The 22,294-nt window shown below is 40.7% G+C and overlaps 1 protein-coding gene across 1 annotated transcript; it reads left to right on the top strand.

The window, feature by feature from the left end:
* The first annotated feature begins 665 nt into the window (after positions 1-665).
* Positions 666-1,422, top strand: SF3B5 (splicing factor 3b subunit 5). The gene has a single exon (XM_036106725.2). The coding sequence runs from the start codon at positions 809-811 to the stop codon at positions 1,067-1,069; it is 261 nt and encodes an 86-aa protein (XP_035962618.1). The 5' UTR covers positions 666-808; the 3' UTR covers positions 1,070-1,422.
* The last annotated feature ends 20,872 nt before the right edge of the window (positions 1,423-22,294 follow it).

The raw sequence follows: 22,294 nt of genomic DNA on the forward strand, positions 1-22,294 counted from the left end.
ATACAGGCTGGGGTGTGTAGGGTGGGGCGAGGACTTGGAGGGAGGCTATCAAATTAAGAAGCCGGAGTGGAAGGAGGGGCTTGGTGTGGGAGCCGGAACGTGTCAGAACTGGTAGAGTACTTCGGTCACCAGGCAGGAAACGGCGGCCCTGCGAGCGTTGAAATAACGTTCACTCTACACAACTTATAAGACACATAGTTGGGACCAGAACTTGCGTCTACTGATTTTCAGGGTGATCCATCCCTGGCTGTGAAGGGACTTCCAGGCTGTCACATTCGCTCCGAAATCAAAATTATAGCGAGTTCACTTTCACGGTTGCCTGTAGCCCTGTCCTACATGAGCTTCCCATTTCTTCTCAGCTTTCAACCTCCCAAGGATGCTCCCCGCCTCCCCGACACCACGCTCCATTAGGCCGCCGGCGGGCTCTTAAACCACGACGACTGGTCCCAAAAGTGGGCGTGCACGAACCCTCGGAGACCACAGGTCCCGGCATGCAAAGCTCCCGGTTAGAAAAAAGACCACTAACTGAACCATAATGCAACGCTCTACGAGGGGGGAGGGGCACTCTATAGGGGGGAGGCCGACTTGTAGCGTCGCCTAGGCAACTCCAATTCCGTGACAGAATACACTTCCGCTTCCTCCTCTGAGCCCTAGGCCCGCGAGTCCACGCAGCTTCGTGGCTGTGACGTCATCCGCCTGCGACTGAGCGGCCCGGAGGTTCCGTACCGTGGGCCTCTCTCCCGCGTGAAAACCTGGGGCAGCTCCTTCTCTGTGGCCTCTGACCTGGGAGCAAAGAGAAAGCGGCGAGATGACTGACCGCTACACCATCCACAGCCAGCTGGAGCACCTGCAGTCCAAGTACATCGGCACGGGCCACGCCGACACCACGAAATGGGAGTGGCTGGTCAACCAGCACCGCGACTCCTACTGCTCCTACATGGGCCACTTCGACCTTCTCAACTACTTCGCCATTGCGGAGAATGAGAGCAAAGCCCGAGTCCGCTTCAACTTGATGGAGAAGATGCTGCAGCCTTGCGGACCGCCAGCCGACAAGCCGGAGGAGAACTGAGACCCCGTGCTGTCACTGCTGTGCGGGAGCCTCTCCTGAGGTCCCCCCGTTTGCCGTCATTCCCGCGTGTTGCTTCCCCAAGTGGACCGATTCTCCATTGCTCCTGTTTCTCGTGCCTGCCTCGTACAGAAGTGCTTACCTGGGGGCGTCCCGCCTGACCTGCCTTCCTGTGGACCCTTCGGAACACAGCGTTGGGAGACCATCAGGACCCCTGAGAACTGAGACGGTGGAGACATCCTAAAGCCAGCAGGAGAGGGGAGAAGGCACTAGAATGAGACGGGATTTGGAAGCTCCTTTTTGGCTAGTTGATTGTCGTCGTTGCTTTTTCCATAAAGTTTAGAAATTTTTCAGTCTCTTTGGTGTGGACTACTTGTGTTCGGGTGGAGGGGGTCCAGGGAAGGCTCTGGGATTTTGGTTTCATAGGAGACAGAAGAGGCGGGAGGTGGGGGAGTTAAGCACAAGGCCAGCGTTCATTGCCAGACACTTAAATCCGCCTTGCACACTCTCCCAAGACCTTTTTTCAGGCCCATAACGCCTTCTGTTGAGGTTTGTGATCACTGTATCCCTCCTTCATTTTCTTCCATTCGAAAAATCTTTGCTAGCATTGTCCACTCCTCTCTATGTAAGTTGCATCCTCTCTTAAATCTTGGGACTCTGGACACATCCCTGAAAAATGACAGGCTGCCAGACGAGTTCTTTCATTCATTCAACATTCAACAAATATTTGTTGAGTTCTATATGGCGGGCATTTTGCCACGCTTTTGGAGCTTATGTTATACTTGGGGGCGGGGGAGGCCGCACAAATTGTAGGCATAAACAAGCAAGTAGTAGAAGGTATTGTGCAGGATGGGAGTAGCAGTACGTTTGCAGTACAAGATGCTTCTGATAGACTATTGAGATGGTTACACTTGAGCAAAGACTTTAAGGAAGGGAAGGAAATAGCCATGGGGAAAACTGGGGGAATTGTTTTCCAGGCGGAGGGAACTGCCAGGACAATGGTGCTAATACTGAAATTGTGTCTGGCTTATTGGAGAAACATCAGAGAGGCAAATGTGGCTGGAGAGAGTGAGCAAGGGGAAGAGTAGAGGGATAGGTAATGGCGGAGGAACAGTTAAGAGTAGAGCCTGGTAGGCCAGTGCAAGAACTTGGGACTTTTGTCCTGAGGGAAGTAGGGAACCACTGGGAGTAATGGTTTTATTCAGTAATGTGATCTGACATATTTTAGATCAGTAACTCTCCAACATTTTAGCCTTGGGACTTCATTACATTCTTAAAAATTCTTGAAGACCCCACAGAGTCTGTTTATGAGGGTTATAGCTGTTGATATTCATCAAATTAGAAGTTAAAACGAAATTTTAAAGTATTTAGTAAATCGTGTAAAGATAACAATAACAAAACCATTACATATTAGCAAAAAAACTTCATGAAAAATAACTTTTTCCAAAAGCAATTTAGTGAGAAGAATGTTTTGGGGTTTGTTTGTTTTTAACAGTTTTGCAGATGTCTTCAATGTCAGGTTTAATAGAAAACAGCTGGACTCTCCTATCTGCTTCTATACTTGAACTATTGTGATATGAAGTTTTGGTTGAAGTTTGAAAAGTCCACTTCACAAAAATAGGTGGTAAGGGAGGAATATTCTAATAGCCTTTTCAAATAATTGTGGATAATCTTTAATTCTCTAGCAAAATTCCAACAAGTGGTAATTTCTTAAAACTTAGTTATAACATGGACTCTGATCAATGAACTTTCATTCTGTTACATTAGAATTCATTCATCTATCTGGAACTTGGAAAGAATCTTTTACCCAGACATGATTTTGTAACCATGTCTCCCTCATTTGGAAAGTATTGGCTCCCTGAGTAATAGAGGCCTTTCAGTGTTGACACATCTCATTATACATATCAAAAAATCACGCTAATATCACCACTGATCTCATCAGGGAAGTCTTAGAGTATTGGGAAGCTGAAAAACTCACAGTGATGGTATGAGTGTTCCACAATTTTAAGTTTTGCTTGATAGCTTCAATTTGATCACTGGTAGCAAATACTGTTTTGTTTTCCTCGAAGTGACAGGCCTACTTGGTTCATTTTCAAGAAAATGTCTGCCAAATACCCAATTCTGAGTAACTATAGTTTGTCAATCGTTCAAGTACAAATGGTGTTCCTTGAGGGAAAAAAAAAAAAAAAGCCGGTTCAGTTTGCAACTCAAATAATAAGTGCTTTTCCTTAAAACCAAAACTTTGGCAGCAGCAGAAATGCTTTATGCGTACTACCAATTTTGTCACACAAAATATTTAAAAACATGTGCCCTCAAGGGCTAAGATTTCATAAAATTACTACTTTTTACTGCATAAAGGACATTTTTAAGTGAAACTGAGTTCACTTTTTGGTTTTGTTTGTTTTTCTTGAGAGCGCCCGCCGGGGGAAAATACAGAGACCGCTAGTAGTTCGGTGCCACTACCTAGAGTCATGCTAAGTGCTCGTTTACTCTCTGTTGCTTTTGTATCATCTGTACAAACGCTAAAACAGCTAAAAATGGCAAATCTTCATATTATGAAAATAGTGTTAAGTTCACAGATTCCCTGAAATTCCTTTCCCATCATTTATGCTTGAAAAAACTGATAGATGGTAGATTAAACTATGGCTATTTAGACTTGAGTATTTGGTAGGCATTTTGCCAAGAAATGAATGAAAGGGGACATCACTTCAAGGAAAACAACTGACCTGCTGTTTCAGAGGATCCTGCTAATCCTTCTGGTTGAGAAGAGACTGAGGTGGTGTAACAGAGAAGAGATTGTAATTGTCAGCAATTAAATAAAAGTATCAACGCTAATGCTTTCTCCCCCCTTATGCTGAAGAGTAGGAGAGATTCAAGCTGTAAATCCCCATCCTGAAAAAACTTAAAGGTATACAAAGTGGCATGAGAATGAGTCCCTGTCACTAACCAGAGGCAGTAGCGGTAGACCAAGAGAGATGACAGCCTGCACTGAAGATAGAGAGGAAGGGACTGGATACATAACACGGGGTAGCTTGTATAAAGAATCCAATAAGTAATGTGGACAATTAGACCTGCAAGAATTTAAAGGGAAGTTAGTAACTTAGAGAAAGAGTTCATGAGGTAGCTAGGATTTATATTGTTAGGCTGCACAAGGCCAAGTGTTTAGGACAATGCCTGGCACATCGCAGGAGATCAATAAATATTAAGTGTTGAATATGGAAAGATAGAACTTAATCCAGATAATAAATATGCTGGGTCATCCTAATTCATATCCTTAATGCAGTCTTCAACTTCACCAAAATAGGTAATACCAAAAAAAAAGACATTTGAAAACATGCTTCCTAAATAGTAATAGCTTTTATGGTGCGCGAAGCATTTTATCTTATGTGCTCTTTGGGAGGTATTACCTTCGTTTTACAGATGACAAAGTTTCAGGCAAGTATTATACAATTTCAGCCCAAGATTATACAATTACTATGTGGCTAAGCTGGGGTTTGAACCAGGCCTTTCTAGCTCCAAAGAACAGTCTTAAATATACTGTTACCCAAGCAGGTCTAGTATGTAAAAATCACATTAGAATAAGTTGAAATGAGTTATTGTCTCAGATAAAAAAATGAAAATATAACAAGTTTAGTAGATTATACTGAAGGAGTATCAAACCAGTATGAAAAGTTCTTATATACTGTATAACACTAGGTAAAAAAAGTAGCTTGAAATGTATTGAATAAAGATAAATGTAATGGGAAAAGGAAAATAATTTGTATGGGAAAAAATTGATTCGAGGATCTGAAAGTAAGCAAAATGCGGTCGAAATAAATTTAATTGAGCCAGTTATTCTTTTTTTGTTCTGGTATAAAATAATATTCGTATCAAACACAGGAGGGCAGCAGATGATGCTCTGATAGAAATTACTTTTGGAAAGAGCTCCATACTTATAGATTTCTGCTAATTGGAGAAAATCAACTCTTTCTATATTCATTTACACTGATTTTGTCATTAGAAAGCCACGCTGAACTATAAAGTGATAGCATGTTTTTCATTTGATAAATACATAGCGAATACTACAAATCCCTGTATTATGCTTACAAACATGGGACGAGATGTGCACCCCGTCCTTTAAAGGATGCCACTTAGGGAAATAAATACAGCAGCACATAAGTAACGATCGTAGTTGCAAGTGGTAAGTGCTAGTGAAAGATATAGGAAGAAAAGGCTATAAAGTTTACAAGAAGAGATTATTGCAAACTGCCAGTGAGGGAGTGAATGAGGACATTGTTGAGATCTCAAGTCTTGAGTGATAAGGAGGGCCTTGAGTGATAAGTAGGATGTATTCATGTTAAGACAATGGCAAAGCAGGATGAGCCTCTGGAGATAATACCAGCTGTCCCAGCAAGGGGGCAGAATTCAAACCACTTGTTCCCATTTGAAACCTTTCCACTGGGGCGCCTGGGTGGCTCAGTTGTTAAGCGTCTGCCTTTGGCTCAGGTCATGATCCTGGGGTCCTGGGATCAATTCCCGCATCAGGCTCCCTGCTCAGCGGGGAGTCTGCTTCTCCCTCTCCCTCTGCCTGCCACTCTGCCTACTTGTGCTCTCTCTATCTCTCAGTCACATAAATAAAATCTTTAAATAAATAAAAATAAAACCTTTCATTACTTCCATTAACTTCTGGTGGGTTATAAGATTCCCCACCCTCAGGCTCCTGCTTTTTTCATAAGGCTGGAAAAGCAAGTTAAGGTTCAAATCCTAGAGTAACAATGAGGTAACAGCTACTGTTTACTGAGTACTCACTACGTGCCAAACACTTTCATTAGTTATCTCAATCAGTCTTCACACCAACCCTGGGAAGGTTATTATCCCATTATACCTATAAGCAAACAGACGTAAGAAAACTAAATTGTTTGCCTAGTATCACTCAGCTAGTTAAGTGTTAAGGTAGGAACTTACACTCAGATCTGATTTCCAGCATCCAGGCTTTAGAGGGTAGGTCAAGGTTTCCAAAACTATGTTTCACAGAATTCTAATTCCACAAAAAGTTACAGATTGGGGTTGGGGAGGGGGGAATAAAGAGAGGGGACTATCTTGGTCAAATAAGTTTCAGAAATGCCCCCGCAGTTTGGAGATTCACGGTTAGTTTTTAGTTTTGGGTTTTTTTTTTTTTTTAAAGATTTTATTTATTTATTTGACAGAGAGAGAGACAGAGAGAGAGAGAGTGCACAAGCAGGAGGAGTGGAAGAGGGAGAAGTAGGCTTCCCGTGGAGCATGGAGCCCGATGCAGGGCTTGATGCGGGGCTCTATCCCAGGACCCTGGGATCATGACCTGAGCCGAAGGCAGACGCTTAACTGAGCCGAAGGCAGACGCTTAACGACTGAGCCACCCAGGCGCCCCTAGTTTTTACTTTTTTAAAGTTCTGCATTAACATATCACTTCCTAAACTTATTTGATCTTCAAGTTTCTTTTCTCAAGAAACACTTACCAAGATGATTTTGAGAAATACTTTTGGGGGCTACTGCTTTTGGCAAGGAAAGAAATTTGAATGGAGTAAATGTATTCAACCCTGGGCTTGAGGGAAATAAATCTGGTGGCAATGTATAGGTGGAGCTCATCCCCGCAGATAACTTCGCTTTCCTTCTTAGACTGTAATTCCCTCACCTTTGTGAGTGAAGCGTTCCTTGTTCTCAGCTCCGATTCTTTTCATCTGAAACTAGCAACTTTAAGATGTTAGAAAGAAAGGAGACTTAAACTGTACAAATTAGTGACAAAGCTATTAAGGTTTTTTTCCAGGGCAAGGGCATAAAAAAGCAATGTTATTGAGGAATTTGGACATTTTTGTTCACTCATTTTATTCGTTCTGGAAGATGACAAGGGATCAGTAGTGAATGACCTGGCAGCCGACAGTTAGTTGTATTTCAGAGAGATGATAATTTGTTCTTAACTTAACTGGCTTTTTATCTCACATCCCACATTCCCTTCAGGCTCCCCATCATTTCATTTTCTTAACCTGCAGTACGCACATCACACATACCTGCCCGCTCAATCACTTAGCACAGAAATAGTGAAAACTGGGACGGGGTGAGGGGTGCGGGCCAGACACCAGGACACGGAAGAATCCATGTCATCTCTCACACAGCACAAATGGTCGGCTACAAATGGCCCTTTGAACCCCTATCTCTTTGATCTGCATGACCTCAGAATCCCTCCTTTTCTCCACTTCCCTCATTTCCTAGCCACCATTGTGAGTTGTTACCTTGTCCCCCAGCCTTCCCTCTTATCATGCTATCCTCCTGCTTTACTGAACCTTATCCTTTCTTCCTTCACATCTCCCCACAAAAGTGGTGGCTTTTAAAACAGAAATGTCATCCTACCATTGAGAAGGTATATTTAGGGGTTGTGGTACACAGCATCAAAGAGTTTAGGGTGCCCGCCTCCTCAGCTTCCCTCTCCTCACCGAGCCCTCCGACTAAGCAGCCCAGAGCCTGAGTCTCTGGTTCTGGTCCTCCACTGTCCATTTCAGAATTTTGCCTTTGCAATGAGGATAATATCACAGTCCTATCTCCTTCATCAATTTTGGTATGGGGATCAGGTGATAGGTACTTTTTAGGAAAAAATTGTCTTTTTCTAATTAAAAAAAATAAGAAAGGTACAAAGAATAACATGGATATTCCTTCTACCTCAAATTAACAACTGTTTATATTGTATCAAATGTTCTTTTCTCTTAACTATTTTTAAGATAATTCTACAAATAATGTATGTATATGTAGCCCTTCTAAAAAATAAAAAGAAGCATTACAGATAAGACTGTTTCCTTCGACCACTCCTAGCCTAGTTTTTCCTCTCTCCATATGTGCATCCCATCCCTACCACCAAAATAATAACTTCTGTGAGTATATGCATTAGACCAAACATATATCTCTATCTATCTATCTATCTATCATCTATCTATCTATCTATCATCTATCTATCTATCATCTATCAAAGTGTTTAGTGTTTTTTTAAAAATATACCAATGAAAAGATTTGGCAATTCCTCAAAAAGCTAAACATAATTACATATGATCCAACAATTCCATTTCTAGGTATATACCCAGAAGAACTGAAAGCAAGGACTCAAACAGATATTTGTACACCAATTTTGATGCATCATTATCAGAACAGCCAAAAGGTAAAAACAATCTAAGTGTCCATCAACAGACGAATGAATAGACAAAATATGGTTTGTAGTATATACGATGGAATATCATTTAACCATAAAAAGTAATGAAGTTCTGGTACATGCTACAACATAGATGAATCTTGAAGACATTATACTAAATGAAATAAGCAAGACACAAAAAGACAAATATTGTATGATTCCATTTATTCGAGGTATCTAGAATAGGTAAATTCATAGACTGGAAGTTGATTAGTGATTACCAGAGGTTGTGGGGAGGCACAAGGGTGAGTTATTGTTTAATAGTTACAGAATTTTTGTTTCGGGTAATGAAACAGTTTTGGAAAACATAGTGGTAATGACTACACAATACTGTGAATGTAATTAATGCCAGTGAATTGTGCACTTAAAAATTATTAAAATGGCAAATTTTATGTTATAGGTATTTTACTATAATTTTAAAAAGTTAACATCAAAACCATTGAATTGTACACTTTCTTTAAGGTTTATTTATTTATTTTAGAGAGAGAAGGAGAGAGAGCAAGTGCAGGGAGGGGCAGAGGGAAAGAGAAACTTTAGCAGACTCCTCACTGAGCTCAGAACCCAATGCAGGGCTCTATCCCAAGACCCTGAAATCATGACCCCAGCTGAAACCAAGCGTCAGACGCCTGACCGACTGCGCCATCCAGGGGCCCCTGAATTGTACACTTTAAATGAGTGAATTGTATGATATGTGAATTACGTCTTGATAAAGTTGTGTCTGTATATTTGCTGTGTGTGTATATATATATAGTCTTATATTGTACATATAATTCAATGCTTTTTTCACACATTTTTGAGATCTATCCTGATTGAGAGATACAGATATGTAGTTTTTTTTTTTTTTTAATGCTACACGATGGGAATATACCACAATTTATATATCTGTTCCCTAATTAAGGGCTTAGACTGATTCAAACAGTGGAACATCCTCACATACATCCCCTCAGGTGTGGGCAGGGTGTCCTACTCGGGGCACAAATGTGTATCATGTGTTTTGAAAGGTATTAATGTAAGTGTAGTTCTCACGTTCAGAACCTTTACTATTAGCCCTTCATTTAATGAATGTTTATTGAACCTGCACCAAGGCAAACGGGGTCACAGCCTTTGTGGATCTCACAGTCTGTGGGGAAGAAGCAACCAATTGGTTAGAATCAGGAGTGACAGACTCTTGAGCATGTTAGTCTCCATGAGACAGCTCCCACTCCACAGTTGTCATCTGCGCCCACCTCAGCTTCTCCCTCTTCCTTCCTCCATGCACCCCCTTTCCCTCCCACTATTTTCATTTGTTATCTAGCCCCCCGCCCACAGACACACAGCATTTTAGTCATCCCAACCTCTTGAAAGAGAATTTCTTCTTCTTTTTTTTTTTGTTTGAACTTTAATAGTGAAATATAAGATACATATATCTCTTCAGGGCACCTGGTGACTCAGTTGGTTAAGCGACCAACTCTTGGTTTCGCCTCAGGTCATGATCTCAGGCTGGTGAGAGCCCAGCCATGGGCTCCAATCTCAGCAGGGAGTCTGCTTGAGATTCCCTCTCTCCCTCTCCCTCTGCCCCTTACCCACTCACGTGCACGCTCTCTCTAATGAATAAATAAAATCTTTAAAAAAGTAAAAAATAAAATATATCTCAAAATTTTTTATGAAAGTATAATTGACATACAATATCTTACTAGTGTCAGGTGTACATCATGGTGATTCGATAGTTTTACACATTACAAAGCGATTCCCGATCTCCACCGTCCCCACGATGCATCTAGTTACCATCTGTCACCAAAGGGATTACAATGTTATAGAATATATTCCCTATGTCAAGAGCCCTTCTTTTACCCTTACCTACTCCATCCCATCTTGTAAAAAAAAAAAGAGTATAAGCCATGGAAGAAATTTTTCTAAAAATGAGTTCAAAAGAACACGGTGTATATTTCCTACGAAATTTAGGATTTGACCTTCTCTTATAACTTCTGTCTTCCTACTAGGTTAACTCGAACTTTGAGCGATAAGTTATTAAACATGGACGATGATTTTAGCTGATATTGTCCTCCATGTAGCTTAGCATCCAACACAGTATAGATGCTTTAATATTTGTTGACCATCAACACTAGTAAGGTTTATCATCAGACCATATAAAGCACAGTCCTAGGCACTGAACAGATGAAAAGATGATAAAAATAAGGTCACAATTAACAAGGAAAACATAGTACACCCATGGATCTCCAGGTTCTAGAACTGTAGGCGCTTGATAAATTTATTTGTTGAATGATGAGTGAGTTGAATGAACAAATACACAAAAAGCAATGGGGATTGGGCAAAGTTGAGATGGACTTAAACACAGATTTATTATGTATCTTGCCACCCTTAAGGCTCAAAACAGAACTCTGATGTGTTGTGATGTGTTAAAAACCTCACCCAAATGATTTTAGTCTTATCAAGTATGATAAGCCAGATAGGGTTATCCCCCAGCCTCAACATCTTTCAAAGAAATGCACACCTGTTCCTACCACTTGACATATGTGAAAAATATCAAATACCCAAATAACTCGACAATTACATATAAAATGAAAGTCTTAAGCAAAGTAAATCTCAAAATACATTTTTGATTGAATAAGCAAGTTCACAATATCCATTTTTATAGAATTACATGGGAATTCTTTCTTAGTTTCTTGGGGAAGGGATATTTTGCTAAAAATAAAATATCTCCAATATGTAGTAGAAAATAGATATTGATTGGTGGAAAATGAAATCTGAGATAAATACATCTCAGTGAGGACCTGCTTTGGGATTGATGAATATAATGGGGTAGCACAGGACTAAATACGCGCCTTGTCTTCCAGTTAATTTAAATGGACCTGTAATTATTAGAATCTGAATTATGAAAAGTTAATATATTTACACTCGAGGTTGTAAGCTGATTTGACATTCATTTTTTCTCTCTGTGTTCAGCATTCTCTCTGGCTTGTGTTCTATCTCCCGTCCCATTTACATCCTCTTGATTCTTGCTGTTCTGTGATAAGATAATTAACAGATAATTGGTGTAGTGAAGCCAATACACCTTTAACCTTTTCTCTCAGCCCTAGAACTTCTTTAGAATTCGCATATTAAAACAAGTGGTGCTAATTAAATTTCACACACTCTGAAGTTTGTGTCATAGAGGCACGATTTTTTTAAGATAGTAAATAAGACGTATTTCTGTGAAGGATTCCATAGTTTGATAACAAACCTTTATTTTTATAGAATAAGCATTATTAATGGAAAATAGAATGTTTAATAATATTTATATACTTTTATGGGTCTGTACAGAAGATAAGAGGGGTTATTCATTTGTATTAGGAGCACTTGAGTATGTTTAATGTGCTAATTATATTGGAGCTGGTTTTTCATGCTTCCATGTCAAATCTCTGAAAAAAATTTAAGGGTGATGAATTTATTTAGCAAAAGTATTTTTTGCATGAGAGCATATTCTCTAATTAAGCCAATAAATTTGCTCATTGCTAATGCAATAATGAGAAACAGACTATAACGCTACCCAGGCCAGGACTCCTGGAAATATTTCCTAGTGGGAAAGTGGATGCAACTGTCTAGAAGCTGTTACCAGAGAGCCCTCCAAAGGGCATGGCTTCGCCATAGTATCATGTGAGCAGTGAGAGGCCAGTGTTTCTCCCAACAGCCACTTTTTGGAGCATCAGTGTTTGGAGGTAATGGTTCTGTATTTCTGGAAGAATTATTTTTAGGAGAGATAGATAGATAGATATAGGTATAGATACATAGATATAGATATATAGATATAGATTTCACCTTACAGAAAGTTTTTTTGCTATTCAAAGCCTGTTGCCTCAAACTTGTTCTTTGCAAAATTAGGGCTGCCTTGTGCCTTCATGAAAGTTATATTTGTATGTATTCAATTTACCCTTCCTCTCTAAATGAGGAGTTTGCTCTACATCTAGGTAACTTTAAAGACCTTTAAGGTCTCTTTCAATTCTAATGTATCATTTTTAACTTATATAAAAGCCTACTTTTGCCTCAGACACAAGGCCCTAGTCAATTACCAAGGTAAAAATTGACTCTCACTGTGTGTGCATGTCCATTTTTAAGTTTCAAATAATAATATATGTATAGATCTCTGCAGAAACTCTTTTTTCACTTAGGCTTTGAGTTTTAAAATCCCAACTAGTATTAATAATAACTACCTTATTTTTTTTAAAGATTTTATTTATTTATTTGAGAGAGAGAATGAGATAGAGAGAGAGCATGAGAATGGCGAGGGTCAGAGGGAGAAGCAGACTCCCCACTGAGCAGGGAGCCTGATGCGGGACTCGATCCCGGGACTCCAGGATCATGACCTGAGCCGAAGGCAGTCGCTTAACCAACTGAGCCACCCAGGCGCCCTACCTTATTTTTTTAAGTATGCATGTGATAATATTGATTTTATGAGCTTTAAGTTGTATACTTTCTTCTATCTCTAAATTGCTGACATTTTTGGTGTCAGACTATTTGTGGGAATGCTAAAATGTAATTTTATATGCCCAGCATGTAAATAATCAACATCAGTTGGCTTCTCTCTGCCATGTTAAGCGTTGAAATGAATAAGACATTTATTTGTACACCAAGTGCTGTACACTTGAATGTATACCTTCTCTTTGTTCTTCAGCCTAATCCACTGAATATTTTCTCTTCCACATTTCCACCAAGTAACTGAACCTTGAATATCAGTAGTGCATGGCACATAAACCTAAAAAGGATTTAATTCCAACTACCCTCTAATTTCTATGTATCTTTAGTAACAGCTTCCTTGAAACAGCCTGCTGGTTTTAAGAGATAATGTTAAATCTCTATTTTAAATTGGTGTCGTGTCTTAATTTTTTGTAATGAGAGATTATGGTTTTCAAAAGGATAGAGTTTACCACAAATATGTGGTTAATAAAGTCCAAATTTTATCTGTTTTATGGTATGCTTACAGCAATTCTTCCTGATTAAGCCACTCACATGACATTGTATTTATTCTGTTCAGGGTGTACAAAAGAATCCAAGTAGGATGGCACACTGACCTGGGCAAGATTGGTGGCGGCTTTTCCCTTCCTACCTAAAAGGAGCTTAAATGGAGAGACATTTTACTTATTTTTAGCGCAGTGCTGGTATATGATAGGCATGCCGTAAATATTTGTTGGATGTGTCTTTATAGCTAAGGATTTGTCTTCTTTATTCTAAGTCAGGACTATTTTAATTGCAAAAGAAGGTGTTGCGATCCACTGTCCGAGGCAAAAGGAGAGCACAGGGACTCATGTCATTACCAGTCCAGGTGCTGCTGTCTTGCTGGTTTATGATCCAAGACTCGAACATGTGACCACAACTTTCTCTCTTTCTCTCTTAATTTCTTAGTTCTGGTTTCTTGGTGCTGCCTCCACTTCCTGACGGCTGCTGGTACCTCCAGGAGCTCGAGTTCAAATCCCAGATTTTCCCTAAACCAATCATTCTGGTCAGGGGTATTAGTACATGGACTAATTTAGCCTTGGTCAGGTGTTCCATCCCTGGATTGTATGTGGATTCACTGCTTCCCGAGGTACCTGATCCCACAGCAGGCAAAGGGGTGGACCCATTGAGAGAAATAGGGGGACAGTTATCGAGAGAAGATTGAATGGACACTGAACAAAGACAAACCACGGTTTTCCTCTGTAGATGCTTACACTAAGTCTGTTAAACAGTCAGCCGACTACATGCTACATATTGTATTTTATTTATTTTTTAAAGATTTTCTTTATTTATTTGTCAGAGAGAGAGAGAGAGAGAGAGAGCACAAGCAGGGGGGAGCAGCAGAGAGAGAGGGAGAAGCAGGCTTCCCGCTGAGCAGGGAGCCCAATAGGGGCTCGATCCCAGGACCCTGGGATCATGACCCAAGCTGAAGGCAGACGCTTAACCGATTGAGCCACCCAGGTGTCCCTGTATTTTATTTATTTTTAAATGTACATCTTATCACATTTTCATGTCTCTGCAATTGGGTTGTATCATGTAATCAGAGATCCTCTTCTGAAAGAAGTGGGTCTTGAACTTGGCATTTCAGTAAGGTTCTGACTCAGGTAAACAAAAAGGAAGAAGAGAGAGGTTGTTCTAGAAGGAACAGAATAGTTGGCAAGAAAAAAATTGGAGGTAAAAATGTGTACTTTATGAGGAAAGATGCCCCTGGCCAGAATGAGTCATTCAGGGAAAGTCAAGAGTGGAAGGTTTTCACTAGTTGGAGGCTAGATTGTGAAAGACCCCCCAAATCCCAAACAAAGGAGTCTGGGCTCCATATTATGAGTAGTGAGGTAATGGGGATTTCTGAGCAGAGATTTACTTGTTCAAAGTTACGCTGTTAGAAGATGAGCCTGGAATCAATATGAAGAAAGGACTGGGTAGAGAGAAAAGGGGTAAAGGAGATAGAAGGGGCAGGGTACAAGATGGAGAAGGAGAGTTCTGTCATCATCTATCATTGGAGGATGAAGACAGAGAAAATACTCTGAGAAAGAAATAGAAATGAAAATAATAAAAGAAGAGCAGGTCCATTTCAAGATGGCAATGTAGGAGGATTTTGAACTTAACCTCCTCCCACAGGCACACTGAATCTATAGCTACATATGGAAAAATTTCCTCTGGAAAAAAACAAAACAAAACAAAAAGTAACTGAGCAATGCCTACAGATTGGGTAAACAAGAAAAAACCCACACTGAAGTGGGTAGGAGAGGCTGAAACACAATCTTACCACAAACTTCACCCCCTGGTGTGTCAACACACAATCAGGAGGAACTCACAACCCAGGCTTCTCCCTGAGGAGTGTAGGGTTTGACCCTACATCTGGCACCCCAACTTTTAAGACCTGCACCTGCGGGCCAAGTGCCCCAAATATCTAGCTTTGAAAGCCAACAGGGCTTGCATCCACAAGATCCACAAGACTGTAGTGAGCTGAAAAGCAGTCCTTAATGGGCTTTCACAGACATCCCAACCTGAGGCCCAGCACAGAGGCAGCTGACTGAAAAGCATCCAAACTTTCTGTGAAAGAGACTTATTTGCTTATCTTCAGGTGTCTGCCTGAGGGGCAGGCATGTAATTTAGCACATATCTAGGGGCCTACTGATACACTCTCCAAAGATAGAAGCCAGTGGGTGCCATCTTTACTCTCTCCCTTGGCCTCACTCCAGCTTATACATTTGTTTGGTGCCCTGATTTTTGTCGCTGCAGCCCAGGGGACACCTCTAGATTGCTAGGCTCTCATGACTGCAGGGCTTATTGTCATGGATCCCGCAGGACTATAAAAACTGAGAAAGAGTCCTTAAACAGGTATCACCCCCAGGGCACAGCAGAGAGGCAACCACAAACTGAGGCGCCCAGTCTTGCTGTGATAGAGGCCTATTAGCTTATCTTCATAGCTGTGGCCTGAAGGGCAGGCTTCTAATTAAACACACATCTAAGAGCCCCGACTCAATGCTCTCCAGAGACCTCAGAGGGCTGGTGCTAGCTTTGAGCTTTCCTTCTGCCACGCTTCTTCAGAGCACTGGTATCTCCCAGAGTAGAGCTTCTACATGTGTCCGGTGCCTTGGTTTCTTCCATCTCAGAGATTGCCCTTTATTGCCTGGCTCTGGTGGCCAGTGGGGCATGCATGTGGGGGCCCTGTGGAACTGGAACAAATGGACAGATAGTTCTTGGCTGGCTCCCACCCACAGAGCGTAGTGCAGAGACAGCAAACTGAAACACACCCCAGGTCTTTCTGTGAAAGATACCTATTTGCTTGTCTTGGAACTTCAGCATGAGGGGCAGGCTTCTGGGTTGGCACGCACCAAGAAACCTACTGAGGTGCTCCCTGGGGATGAAGGCCAGTGGTGCCATCTTTGTGCTCTCCCTCCACCTCACTCTTGGTTGCTAGTATCTTCCAGGGCTGGGCTTGGGGACACTTCTTAATCTCATGGCCCTGGTGGCCAGCAGGGCTTATGCTTGTGGATTTTGTGGACTGTTACTTGGGGCACCTGGGTGGCTCCATCGTTAAGCGTCTGCCTTCGGCTCAGGTCGTGATTCCAGGGTCCTGGGATCTAGCCCCATGTCGGGCTCTCTGCTCTCTTCTTCCTCTCCCTCTCCCCCTGCCTATGTTCCTTCTCTTGCTGTGTCTCTCTCTGTCAAATAAATAAATAAAATCTTAAAAAAAAAAAAAAAGGAGAAATACTTCTCAACCAGCTACCCTCTACCCAGAGCACAGCAATGAGACAGCAGATTAAAACACACCCCTAGTCTTTCTTGCAAAAGAGGTCTGTTAACTTGTCTTCATGGCTGTGGCCTGAGGGAAGGATTAGACACACATCCAGGGCTGATTACAATCCAATCCAGAGACCAGGGAGGCCTGCGATGCTGTCATTATGCTATCTCTCTGCTATGCTCCAGGTGATCAGTATCTCCAAGAGTCTGTGTGCACATCAGATGCCCCAGAGTTTGGGTCTGCCACCCAGAGGACACATCCCTTGAGAGCCTGGCTCTGGTGCAAGTGAGGCTTATGTTCATGGGTTCAACAGGACAATAGCAAAGAAAGAAGCAGTTCTCAACTGGCTATTACCCCCTGGGCTCAGTGCAAAGGGAGCAGACAGAAACACTCCTGTCCCAGTCTTCCCTGGGAAGAGGCATATTTGCATATGTTAAAAGCTGCTGGCAGAAGGTCTGGATTCTAACGAGCCTGAATCTAGATGCTGACTGAGCTCTTCACCTTTGGGACACTAACAGGTCTTGGTGCACCCTCAAGTACTGGCAGCCACTAAAAATAAAGTAGGCTGCTTGGACAATCACAAAGGTTTGAGAGACAACCAAGAGCGAGGACAGGGTAGAACAATAAGTTTTATCTCCTACACGGGCCACTCCTTCAAGACTGGGAAAAGTGGCTGTTTTATCTAATGCATAGTAACCAACAAAAAGAGCCAAGGAAAATGAATAAAGGGAGGAATACGTTCCAGATGAAAGGACAAGATAAAAATCCAGAAAAATACCTTATGAAATGGAGGTAAGTGATTTACCTGATAAAGAGTTCAAGGGATGCCTGAGGGCTCAGTTGGCTAAGCATTGGACTCCTTTTTTTTTTTTTCTTCAGCTAAGACAGCAGAAGAGATTATTTATTGTACACATGTTACATTCAGCCACAAAAGAAAACAGAATTATTCCTGAAAGCCACAGGTCCAGGGCAAAGGACCAAAAGGGACTATTTCGGTATGAACATGGCAGGTCTCTCAAAGGTGGTCGTTGCAATCAGATGGCGATGGGTGGTCTAGTTCCACTGAATTAAGTTCTAGAAAGTAGGCATGCAGTCCAATAATTGGTACCAGCATCCCTGGCCTCTGGCTTTCCTTATTTCTGCCCCTGTGTCTCCATGGGTGCACAAGCTAGCAGTCTACTTGGACCTCTGCCTCATCTTTCTTCTTTTACACTTTAGCTTGCACATTCGCTTCTTTCTCCACTTGGTTCTCATGGCACAGAGGTTTCCAAGAAGATGAAGCTAAGGCTGAGAGCAGCATCGGACTCTTGATTTTGGCTCAGGTCATGATCTCAGGGTCATGAGATGAGCCCTGTGTCAGGCTCTGCACTGGACGTGGAGCCTGCTTAAGATTCTCTCTCTCTCTCTCTGCCCCCCCCCCATCTCTCTCTCTCTCTCTCTCTCTCTCTCTCAGGGGAGAAAAGCAAAGAGTTCAAACTGGTCATCAGTACATACCCTGAGCTTAGAAGAAGGATGGATGAAGAAAGTAAGAATTTTAACAGAGATAGAAAATATAAGAAAGTACCAAAGAGAAATCATAGAGCTGAAAAATACACCAGAGGGGTTCAACAGCACACTCGATGTAAACTTAAGACAGGACAGTGGAATTCACCCAATCAGAGCAGCAAAAGGCAAAAAGAACAAAAAAAGAGTGAGGACAGCATATGAGACTTAAAGGATGACATCAAGCAGAACAACATTAGCCTTACCAGGTTCCAGAGAAGAGAGAGAGGAAGGGGCTGAAAACTTATTTGATGAAATAATGGCTGAAAACTTCCCTAGCCTGGGGAAGGAAACAGACATCCAGATCCAGCAAGTGCCAAATAAGATGAACCCGAAGAACCCACACCAAGACACATTATAATTAAAGTGTCAAAACTTAAAGACAAGGAAAGACTCTTAACAGCAGCAGGAGAAAAAAAACTCGTTAAGTACAAGGGAACCCCATAAGACTACCAGCAGATTTTTCAGCAGAAACATAGCAGACCAGAAGGGAGTAGCATGATATATTCAAAGTGCCTAAAAAAGAAACTGCCAACCAAGAATACGCTACCAAGCGAAATTATCATTTGGAATTGAAGGAGAGACAAAGGGTTTTCCATACAAGCAAAAGCTAAAGGAGTTCATCACCACTAGACTGGCTTTACAAGAAATGTTAAAAGGACTTCTTTAAGCTGAAATGAAATGAGTAATAGGAAAACATATGAAAGTATAAATCTCACTGGTAAAGGTGAATATACAGTAAAATTCAGAATAATCTAATGCTGTCATGGGCTAATAGATCACTTATAAAGCTAGTATGTAGGTTAAAAGACAAATGTGGTAAAAATAACTATTAATTTGCTAAGGGAAGGGATACACAAGAGAAAAAGATATAAATTGTGACATCAAAAACATAAAACGTGGTGGGGGGAGTAAAAATATAAACTGTAGAATGTGTTCAAAGTTAAGTTTCAGAAATACAGAGGGATGTTTGCAACAAAACAAAACAGAACCCTCCCACATCAACCGCATTTTTAATACAGTGTCTTTTTATGCTAGAAAGGTTTTCTTTACAGAAGTTTTTGAAGATCTAAAGTGAGGTATTCAGCATGAAGGATAAAAAGGCATGTATGACAAGCAACTTTTCACCTAAGTCAGTTGGCTCAGAACTGATCTTCAAAATGTGAACTTCCTCCTCCTACGTGTTCTTGGAAGACATGATGGATCGAGGCAACACAGCCTTACAAAGACTAGCTCAGCATTCTCCCAAAGGCACTTACATCCACTTCTTTCTTGACCTGCTGCAGTCTCTGTAAGCTAACTCTGGCTAGTTCTGTCAGAAGAGACAGGGAGGGAAATTGCTAGACTCTTTCAAGTCTCTCAATGGCCGGGGCTTTCCGCTGCTCTTCAAGAGTATTCTCAGATCTATCCCACACCGCTTTATTTGGATGGGGATTCCCTGAAGCCCCTCTGAAACTGGAGAAGTCCCCCGGAGCCACGAGGAAATTGGGCACTGGCCTGTATAGGCTGGGAACTAATCAGTGACTTCCTCCTCCCTCCTGCTTAGACCACTTTAATACAGGCTTTGCACAGCATGGAGGGTAAGGATCTAAGGCTCAGGATCAGGTCTCTAAAGATCAGGGGGTTAAGCTGCCTAGATTCAAATCCTGTCTCTGCCACTTACTGGCTATGAGAAAAAACTTGGAAAGAAACCTCATTGGTTTGTGACTGATTCCTCATCCATTAAACAGGAATAATTCTAAAACCTACTTACAGGGTTGTTGTGAAGTCGAAATGTTTTATTACACATAATGAGCATAAACTAATACCTGGCACATTGTAGGTACCCAATAAATGTGAGTAATTATAATTGTGCCAGTGTATCTTTTATAAAATTTCCATAACATTGAAGAATTATCAAGTCTAGAGAAAATATTTAAAACCTATATACTTATTAAAAAGTTATACATACATGATAAAACACTTAATTGTAATATCTATATTTACTTGGGAAAGACACTGAAACTCACTGAGCTCTGGTTTTTAATCTATGAAACACAAGATTCCCCATCTATACTACTAAAAGTAGCATGTCTGCACACATATAAGCTGAATCCCTCCGGTAATTTAAAAATAATTGCTTCTATACATCTAAAAATGTAGCCCTCATAATCGAGAAAGATAATTGATATATGGGAAAATTTTATTTCCTTTAAAATAGGTAAATTTTTGAAGAGAGAATATTCTTATAGTAGAGCATACTGAATCAATGAACATAGCTCTATAAAACAATGATAACTGTTTCTGGAATTTCTTCTAAAATAATTTTCTTTTATTTAACTCCTGTTGATATATCTTCAAATCCTACATTATATCATCATTCTAATCTTGGAGAAAAAACTAGAACATGACTAACTTACCACAATTGGTGCCTATTGAATGAAACATTAAAACCCAACAGAAATGCATTCAGAAAAAAAGGCATCGCTGAAACACGTCTTTTTGTGAATGACCCATAAGATAGAAAAAAAAATACGAAATGTAAAAAACAAACAGAGTGGCATAGGTTTGCAGGAAATATGGGGATAGAGGAACAAGGTACCACTAGGAAGGAAGGAAACATCCAAATGCAGAATGGGGACCGTTCAGACATTATAGACCTGGTTTCTTCCACAAATCAATGACATGGAAAATAAAAAGATTGACTAGAACTCGGGAGACATAATAATCAACTGTCATGGGTGGAACTTGTGTAGATCTTGATTAAAATGAAACAATACAAGAAACAGTTGTGAAAACACATTGTTGAGACATTTGAGGGTTTGAATGTGACCTGGGTTTTATACAATTCCAAGTTATCATTGATTATGTCAGTGTGACAATGGTATTGATATTGTGTAAGAGGTGCATCTTGAAGTAAGAAAGGATGAAGTAAGCTGATGTCTGGGGTTTGCTTTAAATACGTCAGCAAAAGAAAGAAAAGAAAAAATATATGTGATATGCATATGGCCAAATCTTGGTAATTATTAAGTTTTAGCAATGATTTTTTGGGGGGGAACTCGTTTTACTCTTTTTTCTTCTTTGTATATTTAAAATGTTCATAATGTATTAGTCTGCTAGGGCTGCCATAATAAAAAAATTCACAGATTGGGTGGCTTAAACAACAGAAATTTATTTATTTACTATTTTTTTAATTTAAATTCAATTAATTAACATATAGTGTGTTACTGGTTTCAGAGGTAGAGTTCAGTGATTCATCAGTCTTATATAATACCCAATGCTCATTACATCAAGTGCCCTTCTTAATGTCCATCACCCAGTTACCCCATCCCCCATCCCCTCTCCTCCAGCAACCCTCAGTTTGGTTCCTATGATTAAGAGTCTCTTAATGGTTTGTCTCCCTCTCTGATTTCGTCTTGTTTTCTTTTTCCCTCCCTTCCCCTATGATCCTTCAGAAATTTATTTTCTCACTGTTGTGGAGGCTGGAAATCCAAGATCAAGGTGTCCACAGCGTTGGTGTCTGGTGAGGATTTCTTCCCGGCTTTCAGATAGTACCTTCTCCCTGTGTCCTCACACGGCCTTTTTTTTACGCACGTGCATCTCTGGTGTCTCTTCCTTTTTTTATTAAGATACCTGTCCTATTGGATTAGAGCTCCATGCTTATGACTTCATTTTCCTTTACCTCTTTAAAGGCCCTATTTTCAAATACAGTCACTTTGGGGGTTAAGGCTTCAACATAGGAATTTTGAGTGAACGTAATTCAGTCCTTAACACATAATGAAATTAAGTTACCTTGTAAAATGACTGATATGTAGTTTTAAACTATTACTAATTTTTTCTAGTAGGTAAAATATTTCAACTGCATGTAATTTTAGACCATTGAAATTAAATTTTAAAGGTAGAAGTTGAGTTTTACATCTTGTACTTGCCATAAATAATATTTTTGCGGAGTGAATATCATTGATATTAACTTAAGTATCTGAGTAATACTATTTAAATTTCTTCTTACAGGGGCACCTGGGTGGCTCAATCAGTTAGGTGGCTGCCTTCCGCTCAGGTCATGGTCCCAGGGTCCTGGGATCGAGCCTCACGTCAGGCTCCCTGCTCAGCAGAGAGCGTGCTTCTCTCTTTCCCTCTGTGCCACTCTGCCTACTTGCGCTCTCTCTCTCTCTGTCAAAAAAATAAAAATCTTTAAAATAAATAAATAAATAAATTTCTTCTTACAGATTTTTCTCTTACAATTGTCACATACTGTAATTCAAGACAAAGATAGGTATCATAAGGCTATATACGCCAAGTTTAT

This window comes from Halichoerus grypus, chromosome 9 (assembly GCF_964656455.1).
Source record: "Halichoerus grypus chromosome 9, mHalGry1.hap1.1, whole genome shotgun sequence".
Classification (NCBI taxonomy): domain Eukaryota; kingdom Metazoa; phylum Chordata; class Mammalia; order Carnivora; family Phocidae; genus Halichoerus; species Halichoerus grypus.